This window comes from Dendrobium catenatum, unplaced genomic scaffold (assembly GCF_001605985.2).
Source record: "Dendrobium catenatum unplaced genomic scaffold, ASM160598v2 fragScaff_scaffold_128, whole genome shotgun sequence".
Classification (NCBI taxonomy): domain Eukaryota; kingdom Viridiplantae; phylum Streptophyta; class Magnoliopsida; order Asparagales; family Orchidaceae; genus Dendrobium; species Dendrobium catenatum.
In genome coordinates, this window is record NW_021318590.1 from 892,542 (window position 1) to 903,073 (window position 10,532).

Sequence of the window (10,532 nt, forward strand, 5' to 3'; positions counted from 1 at the left end):
CGGAAGACATCTAGAAGCGCAGACAACTAATAATTGTCATCTCATACTCAAAGATCTCAATATAAGTGAATCATTGGTATTGCTAATAGAGCCATCGAGAAGTGCAGAAATTTACTTACCAAAAATTGTAAGTACCTCCACCAACGGCATCGGCTCTCCATCTCGCTTTCCTCCCCCTCACCGTCGTCATCGGGACGGCAAGATTCAGCATCAGAATGGGTGGATTCTGCGTCAAGATGGTGGCTTCGGCAACGGGGCTAGCTGATTCAGCGTGGACGATCATCACGAGATAAACCAAGACAAAGTTGTTGTATGAGTCGGCTAGGGCACGAAAAGAGCAGAAGTTGATTGAGCGGCCTATTTAGCCAGCGGTTTCCAAACCGCTACAACAAAATATTTGAATAACTTCAATTTTTAAAAGTGAATTTAGCAGCGGTTAAAATCGCTACTATAAACCGTTGCTATATTATTTATAGCAGCGGTTTTAAAACCACTACTATAAACTGCTACGAAAACATCAACATTTTGGTAGTGTAGTTTGCAAAATATTTTTAGAGTGATTTATACTTTACATCATTAGACTTAGTTGAAGCCTACGATGGGTCTTATACACACTTTCTATCTTAAAGAGAATAACCATCAATATATATAATTCAAAAGAAATGCCCTCAAAATTCAATGTCAAAGTTTCGTAAAGGGATGAATACAAATTCAAAGCAATTTTTTATGACAAAGATTGTCCTAATTTTTTACCTAAATTTTCTTTTTGGGTAATAATATATACTTACCACTTAGAATATAAAAGACTGAGGCATGATGCCTGAAGTTGCTTGAGTTCAAGAACTTGAATTTAGTCAAATTTGAGTTACACATTAAAAAGGAAAATATTTATTTCAAAGTTGCTAAATATATAAAAAACAAGTAGAACTAATTCAGACAAATCATAAAATTTTGCTTTTTAAAGCTCATATGATATATCTTTTATTTATCACTCAAACTTCAAATTAAGTATAAACTATAGCTTCATTCCACACAATGTCCATCAAATTAAGGGCTTTAGCTCTCATGTGTGGAAAAATTTAAATTTTAATTAAATAAGTTTACCTTTTAATTAATTATGTGAGTACTCTTGTAGAAGATAAATATCTTTGATTTTTGATTAAATTCATGTGTCAGCCCTGCATCTTTAAATTAGTCGACCTAAAATATAAAATTTATTCTTGAGTTTTTAATGCTAACTTCTTTGAAATTTTCCCTATACCACTTCTTCCTTTTGTTTTAATTTTTTAGTAGTTCAAAACGAAAAATTCTCTCAGAGAATAATGAGTTCCCTAAATTCTCCATGTTTGTGAGTTGTTGAATTGTTTTTTTGGACTAGTTTAGTTTTAGCATTAATTAAACTCTGGCGCCATGGATGATATACATTGAATTCTCCCTTTGATGAATTTACATGTTGGACAAGTTGAACTCATTTTTAAATGAGTTCAACTGTCGAATGAGTTGAACTCGCTTATACAACTTCAATTGATCTCTTTTGACTATTTCATTTGTAATCATGGATGACTTTAATTGGACACTCTTTGAAGATTTCAATTGAATTCTATCTTTGGTGACTTCAACTATTACATTAGTTAAAAATTTTCTTAGATGAATATAGTTGAGCTCTTCAATTGTACTCTTCCTCTGATTTAATTGAGAATTTAATTTTTAACTGTACACAATGGAGAAAAAGAATACATATAGCCGACCAGACATAGTTGAATAAAGACTTGATGTTGTTGTTGTTGTTGTTGTCTCTCTTCGACAACTTCAATTGCACTCTTCCTCTGATGACTTTTAGTATTGGATAAGTTCAACACTCTCTTTGATGACTTAGATGAACTTTCTCTTCGACGACATTTGTTGAACTCTCACATTGACAACATAACTGCTTGACAAGTTGAACTATCTTAAATGACATTTGTTAAATTCCCCTTTGCCCCCTTTAATTGAACTCTCCCTTTGGATATTTCAAATGTTGGACAAGTTAAATATGGATTGTAGGTTTATCAGAAATATGATGAATACCAAAGATGGGTTCCTTGATTATTTTTTAAGTTCAAAGAACGAGCTTCCTGATTACTTATTCAATTCCATAAATTAATTATCTATTTTTAGATTTTTCATGTATATTAATTATCTTTGTTTCATCGCTCCAATGCTTGTCATACTTGATTTTTAGTTTTTGGCATCAGTTCACACTCATTTTACCTTTTAGAGTGTTATACCCAAGTCTTTCCATTGGTAACACAACAACCTTGCTAACAAACTCATAAGGCACACATAACAAAAAGAATAGTAGTAGGAACAAGATCTATAGACTGAGAATATTTATTTATTTTTTAATTATAAAGAACACAAGAGATGAGTTTTCCAATTATTTCATGTGCCCCAAGAATTTTTGTTGACGTCCTATTTATAGATTTATACAAAGGTATTAGGCTATAAGAAATGACACTTTTAAGCAATATAAAAAAGAAAATACATCAAGATATATAAAGCATGTCACCTAAAGTATATAAGAGTACACGTGAACTTTTGACACATGGGAGATTAATCGATGATGTTACAAACTTGTTGGGTGAAGTCGCCTACTTGCTAGATGAAGTTGTTGACTTACTAGATGAAATTGTGAACTTACTAGATGAAATAATCAATTTGTTGTATACAACTATAAACTTTTTGGGTGAAGTCATTGACTTGCTGGATGAAGTCGCCAACATGTTGGTGAAGTCATCAAATTGCTAGATGAAGTCATCAACTTACTATGTGAAGTCCCTAACTTGTTGATCGAAGTCATTAGGTGAAGTAACCAACTTGTTGGGTAAAGTCACTGGCATGTTAGGTAAAGTGGCCAAATTGTAGGGAGAACTCATTGATTACCTTGATGAGGTTGTCAACTTGTTGGGCGAAGTCGCTGATTAGTTGGGTGAAGTTGCTAGCTTGCTAGAATAAGTGCTAACGAGTTCACTATGATTTTATATATATATATATATATGAGTCTAATAAGTTTAGCATGTTCCTAACAAATTCACTATGACTAACAAGAGTTCAATATGATGCTAATGAGCTGAAGAGATCTATTTTTCCATTACACTTCATTAATATGGTCACTTTGAACTTAAAACCAGACCAACTTGAGTTTCTTCTATATGAAATATTTGACTACACAAATAGCCTCATAAAAAAGTATTATTATCTTTGTAAGAACGGCATGAGGAATTGTTGAATAAATTAAAAAGAAATCTTTTCCCTATGTCACGGTTGAAGAGATAAATAATAAAAATATGTTATGAAATTGATAAAATAGACTCCTACTTTGGACATTGAGGTTAAATTGATTGTTATCCCAATTTGGATATCCTTCCCTAATCTTCGGCCTCATTTGTTTGGCCAGCATATTCTTCATGATTTAGGCTCTGTTTTTGGTAAACCCTTAAAATTTGACAATGCAGCCTCCTCTGGTTCCCATCCGTCTGTTGCTCGCATTTTGGTTGAACTAGGTGTGACCAAACATTATCCTGATAAAATTTTGATTGGTCTGGATAACATTGGTTATGTTCAATATGTTGTTCTGAAAGATTTTCTTGAGTATTGTGCACACTATTTCACTTTTTGGGCATTTGAAGGTTGATTGTAGGATTTTACACCCTCACCTTGACTCCTCTGCCTTGCCTCCGTCTACTCTTATTGTTAATAATATGATGGGGGATGGTGGGGAAGTTTCTCCTATGCTCCCTGGATTTATGGTGGATCCGTCTATCCCTACGGTTGTGGCACCTAATGGCATTTTCTGTAATGATTCTGTTGTGCACGGTTTAGCAGTAAATTTAGATGTTGACTAGCCCACACCTTTTAATTCTCCTGTTTCTCGTGTTGCTTTTTCTCCTATTTTGCCTTATATGGGAGGGTCGTTTGTTTTAGTTGATTTGGTTGTTGTGTTGGATTCCCCTATTAATGTCGGGCTTATTCGATCTTTTTCCGGATCTCTCCCCTGTTTCCCATGCCCCTACTATTGCTTTTTGATCTAGTATTTCTTATGTTGTTGATGGTGAATTGGTGGTTTATGGTGTCCTGGATAGTGTTATTTCCCCTAATGTGGCTCCAGCCATTGTAGCTGTGTCTTATATAAATTGTTGTTTGAATCTTAGTGATAGTCCTACTTATGCGGATGGTGCGGATTTGACTATTGGCAAGTATGCCTCTTTAGTTGATAGAGGTGAAGAAGCTTTGGTTATTGTTGGGGAGGAAGGTGTTGTGGTGCCTCTAGTGGATGTGTCTATTTATGTCATTTCAAATGTTAATTTATTTACCCATCATGCTAGAGATTCTATTCGGTGGCAATATGATTGGTTGCATGATGACATGTTGGCTGCTAGTGGGGAGGATTTTTATTGATACCAACCTCGAAACGGGCTCGATCAATAAGTTTGTTTCGCAACGGAAATAGAAATCCAAGAAGAAATGATTTTGTTCTTTTGGACTGTTTGGTTTTATTCCGTTCTTCGTTGCTTTGGTTGCGTTGTTGGGTTAGATTCGGAATGGACCATCATGAAGCAGTTTTGCTGCATTTGCCAAGGATGGCAAGGGTTGATTAGCAACCTTTGCGGCTCGTTTTGATGTTTTTCGCTGCTTCTCGTTTTGGATTTAATTTTCCTTCATGGATGGCCACGCCCTGACAACTCGGTGTTGGTCTGAGTCAGATATCCTCCGATTTTCTCCATCCAATTATATGTTTGTTTTGCTACTGCTTCTCTCTTATTGTAATTTTATTGATGTGGCCCCGTGGTGATCTTTTACTATATCATTTTCGTTTAATGGAAAGTTTTTAGTTTAAAAAGATTATATATATTCAACATTTTAATTAAATTAAAATATAATGGGAATAAATACTGCGAAATATATGATAAACGAATAAAATATTAAGATATTTATATATAATCAGCAAAATGAATATCTTCAAAAAAATTTATGACAAAATTTATTCATGATAAATTTATAAATAAAAAAATTTTCCTTTTATTTCAATAGATAAATCAATTTAATTTATTGGAGTTCTTCAATTTTATTTCAAGAACTTTACCGTTAAATACGTGACTTAAACTTTGGTGTTTGATTTTTCTTAACTGAATTTAATTTTTCAAGATCAAAACACTATTATTATAGATACTTGGAAGAATCCAACACAAAAACTATTCTGAAAGCTGAAATAAAAAAACAATAACCCTATTAAAACTCATTCATAATCACTTTTAAAGTAGAAATCTTCGTCTTATGCTTCTTTCTAATCACAAAACTATTTGGCTAAGAAAAACTATCATTATTTGGATAATTGAAAGACAAAGTTCAAATGATGAGTCTGAGGACTTTGACATGTTTGATATACTTAAGATTTGTTTGAGGTGGATATAATTTCTTATAAAGGTGGTTATAAAATTGTCGATGAAAATAATTGTTTTAAAAAATTGTTATAAAAAATAGTTTCAAAAAAAAAATTATTAAAAGTAGTTAAAAAATAGTGGTTAAATAAAAATTATGACTGTGTTCTGAAAGCAAAGCAGTAAGAAATCTGTCCCAAATAAAATCTGAGATTTTCTTTGGATGATTTTTTACTGCTTTTTGAAATGATATTTTAGTACCAAAAATTGATGTAAGTTGGAAAATAATAATGACAAAAAATTATCTAAAATAAAATCTAAACCTAAAATCTAATGAAGTTATTTGTTAATAACCACCAATAATCCATTGAGATGGGATTTAATTAAAAATATTTTATTTAAATGAATAAATTAAATTTATTTATGTTTACGTTTCATTGGAAATAATTTTTTATAATTTTTATTTTCAATTTTCTTGCAAAAACTATTTTTACAATAATAATAGAACATCAAATTTTTATCTCATGATGTGCGTTCAACAAATGAAGTTATAATTTTTCAAATTTTAATAAATTTAAACTATATAAGAAATTTCCATAAGAATTCATTATAAAATTTTCTATTCAAAGCCGGTCGGCAGTGCTGCTTTTAAAATAAGGAAGCGTTATTATTAAGGTCTAATTTCGTTTAAATTTTTGATTGGTAAAAATGATAAATAAATAAAAGAGTAAAATTTTGACACGCGCAACCAACCGTACGTCACGCGGAGAAGAAGAGGAACGCAGTCAGCGTGACCAAACCTCCGGTCAAAGAAGGTCATGGCCACCGCCAGTTGCCGATTTCCACTGCAACACGCGTTCGCAATCTACCGGATAACCACGACGTCAGCGGGCTGCCCGCAGCTAAGAGGCAGGCGTGAAATTGAATCTTCATTTCATTTCGATTTCATTTGCTAGTGGAAAGAAGAAGCAAGAGGAAGGCAACTTCGGTGCGCTGTTGCCTTTTGACCAAAAACAAAGGAAGCATGGAGCCTCCTTCACCCAGCTTCGATTCTGTCTCCTTATATAATGGATGCCCTAATACTGCTAGAGTAATAAACCAAGCTCAGATCTCTCGCATCTCTTCTACTATGAGCCGCGGTAACAAGAAGCAATTCTCGCAGCCGTCGCAGCTCTCCATGGACGCCGACGATTCTAGAAAGACGGCGCCAAGTCGGGCGGCGGCGGCGGCGGCTGCTGAGGATACTGTTGCTCTACTTCTCGAGCTAACGGCTTCGGATGACCTTGCAGGTTTCAAGCAAGTTGTAGAAAAATCCGATATTTCTCTTGACGCCTCGGCCCAGTGGTACTCCCGTTCTGTTGGGCCGGTGTCGTCGCCGGCTCGGAAGATGGCTTACGAGCGCCGTACGCTGCTCGCGATCGCTGCTCTCTACGGAAGCACCTCCGTGCTCAGCTACATCCTTAGCCGAAACGGAAGCACTGCCGACGTTAACCGCCGCTGCGGCTCTGATGGTGTAACGGCCCTCCACTGCGCCGCTGCCGGCGGATCGGCTGCCTCGCTTCAGGCTGTGAGGCTTCTGATTGAGGCCTCTGCCGATGTGGACGCAGTAGACGCCATGGGGAATCGCCCTGGGGATGTAATAGCGAAGCAATTTTCGGCGTCAATGGCAAGAGAACTTGAGGTGCTTCTAAAAGCTCCATGCCCTAGGGTTTCGTCTCCGTCTAAGTTAACAGGGGAGAAGAAAGAATATCCACCGGATTTGACTCTACCGGACATCAAAAACGGGATCTATGGGACCGATGAATTCCGTATGTATACCTTCAAGGTGAAACCTTGCTCGAGAGCTTATTCTCACGACTGGACCGAGTGCCCCTTCGTCCATCCAGGGGAGAACGCCCGCCGCCGCGATCCGCGTAAATACACCTACAGCTGCGTCCCTTGCCCGGATTTCCGCAAAGCTTCTTGCTTGAAAGGGGATTCTTGTGAATACGCCCATGGGGTGTTTGAGTCCTGGCTACATCCAGCTCAGTATCGCACTCGACTTTGTAAGGATGAAATCGGCTGCAACAGGCGAGTATGCTTCTTTGCTCACAAGACGGAGGAGCTTCGATCTGTTAACCCAACCACGGCTTCTGTTGCTGGTTTGGCTCTATCTTCCCCGAGATCGTCGCAGATGGGGATTTCTTCTCTCGACATGGCCGCAGCTCTGATGATGATGCAGTCAACGCCTGCTTCGCCTATATCTCCTTCGGCTTCTTCGGCATTAGCTTCAACCTCGGCGTGGATGAATCTGGCTGGGAGTATGGCCCAGCCACCTGTTTTACAGCTGCCAAGCAGCAGGCTGAAATCAAGCGTAAGCGCTAGAGATATAGATTATGAGCATGACATGTTGGGACTGGAGGGTTACCAGCAAAAGCTGTTTGATGATATCTCAAGCATCGCTTCTCCTCGCTCGAACTGGAAAGCCGGCTCCTTGAACTCCGTCGCTTCCCGTGTTGCAGATTACAACGACCTTTTTGGATCTCTTGACTCCTCCATTCTTTCTCCATTGCAGAATCTTTCCTTGAAGCAGGCAACTAGCGCTGCCACAGGGTTACAAATGAACCAAAGCGTGAGCCAGCAGCTGCTTTCTGGCTATGGAGGCAGTTTGCCTTCTTCCCCCACGATGAATTCATCACCATTTGGGCTAGAACATTCCATGGCGAAGGCCATTCTGAACTCCAGGCAGGCAGCCTTTGTAAAGAGAAGTCATAGCTTCATTGATCGCGCTGCTGTTGCTCGCAATTCTGTCGTTGCTCCACCACAAATCTCTTCTTGTACAACCCCTTCTCTTGGTCTATCTGATTGGGGTTCCCCTAAAGGAAAGCTGGATTGGGGAATCCAAGAAGAGGAGCTGAACAAGATGAGAAAGTCGGCATCTTTTACTTTTAGGAGCAACCAAAGCAACAACGTTGGTGCTCCAGTCACTCTGCAACAGCAGCAGAAGCAGTATCAGGGTAATGGCGCCGTCGACTTCCTGTCCTGGGACCATCTGTATGCGGAGCAGGATCAATTGGTGGCCTAATCTTCTGCAAAACCATGGATATTTATGGAACCAACTTGTTCAATTTTTTTGTTAATTTTTCTTTCATTTTCTTCTTAATCCATTATATTCATGTACTTAAGTGGCTGCCTCTTAGTTGAAGAAAGGAATGCCCGAAGGGAATCTGAACTGCGGAGATGCAGCCCGATCTTGTTCTTTCATTCATACTTATTAAAGATATATCGATTTCAATGATTGGAGAATAGCTACTTGTTTGAATATAACCGGACCGATGAGCTTATAGCACTTACATATGTTAACATTGCCAGATATCAATGGAAGATTCGTTGTTATATTGGAAATATGTGTTATCCATTGCGCATTCTCTTCGCACATTCTTCTGTAGAAATGCACGTTTTTGTTCTAATACTTTGTAGGCGGAGATGGATAACTCCGATGATGTTGGATGATCAGATCAAAGCACGAAGTGTGATACAGATAAAATCAGAAAATTATTCAAAATAGAGAAATAGTTATAATTACATTGTAATTATGTAGTTTAAATTTTTCTAAAAGTCAAGTATTTATTGGGGAGAAAGATAGATAATTAAGAGGATATAATGAGTCAAACTATTCAAACACTCTAGCACATCTTAGTTTCTTTAAGAGGAGTATTTATACTCTTAAGGACTCCAATGACTGAATAAGACACATAATTGAACCTACAAGTCTAACTAATATTATCATTTTGAAAAAACAGACTTTAGAAGAAATTAATGAAAAAATAGTTTATATTAAAGGTCAAAATGATGAAATAATTAAAAAATTTAATATGTATTATTGATAAGGTAGAAACTCAAACTACAAAACATTTAATTACTTTAAGTTTAGTTAGAAAAAATTAAAGATGATTTTGATCAACTAAATGAAATAAAAATTAGTCTACAACTAAATGAAATAAAAATTAGTCTACAAAAAATAAATATTATTTTTGACGTACTAAAACAAATTATAGAATATTATTAAATGATTATTTAGTTTCTCCTACTTTATATACTATATATTTTTTGTGTGTATCAATAACATTTTTTATTCAACATACACAAAGCAGCATTAAAGAATCAGAGCTCAAAAAAGTGTTGCATAGGTTAGACTAACTTTGAAAGGGTTTGTAATTTTATTTTATTTTCTTGAGTTAATGTTCTTAATAAGGTGTATATTTGCTTAACAACCATGTACACACACACAAAAAAGGGAATGAGAAATAAATATTTTAACTCTTTTGATAATCATATTGTAAGATCCATATCATATTGTAAGATCCATATCATACTGTATGATCCATTTTAAATAAAAATTAATTAAATTTTTTTAATTTAAATGAGAGAAAGAAAATTGGGTTATAATTAATCAGACTATATGACCAGCATATCATACTATACGATTAGTTCTTTTTTGTAACCCCATTGTTAAATCCAACTTACTTAAAATACAAAATTTTGAATTTTAAAAATTAAACTTTTTGTACAATACGAATATATTCATATTGAATGGTGCTTAATTTATGTTGTCTAATTTAAGTTTGGTGATTAATGAATTAAATCGGATATGTATTAATTACAGATCGTACATCCTGATCATGTATCGTACTGTATAAAAAACCATACAAACTTTGCTTAATATTGTAATATCTGATACTTAATTTGAACTAATCGTATTGTTTGTTTTATAATTATAAAGGATGATCTATGATGGTAATGAACTAATCTTACAGTATGATCCAAAAACCATAATGTACTAAGTTAGTGGAATTGAAAATTAGGAATGTTTGAAGCTTTATATATATATATATATATATATATACTTTGATTATAACCTTAGCAACGGTCTTTTTGCTGTCAGAGTTTAGTTTCTTCTGTGAGAGTGTTGAAGAGTGAGCATTGAACAAAATAGAGAAAGGGTGAGATGGTGTGAGAGGTAGACAAGTCATATGAGAGTGTGAAAGGAATTTTCATAGAATTGCTCCCACCAATTTGCACCTGAGTTCCTCTAAGAGTGCCGGTGTTTGTCTTGAGGAATGCTCTATGAAGAAA

At 35.6% G+C, this 10,532-nt stretch overlaps 1 protein-coding gene across 1 annotated transcript; it reads left to right on the top strand.

The window, feature by feature from the left end:
* Nucleotides 1–6,396: 6,396 nt before the first annotated feature.
* Nucleotides 6,397–8,753, top strand: LOC110105023 (zinc finger CCCH domain-containing protein 33-like). Its single transcript, XM_020834370.2, has one exon. The coding sequence runs from the start codon at nucleotides 6,442–6,444 to the stop codon at nucleotides 8,479–8,481; it is 2,040 nt and encodes a 679-aa protein (XP_020690029.1). The 5' UTR covers nucleotides 6,397–6,441; the 3' UTR covers nucleotides 8,482–8,753.
* Nucleotides 8,754–10,532: the final 1,779 nt, after the last annotated feature.

Excerpts from the sequence above, each read along its gene's own strand:
- LOC110105023 (XM_020834370.2), top strand. The coding sequence starts at position 6,442 with ATGGAGCCTCCTTCACCCAGCTTCGATTCTGTCTCCTTATATAATGGA.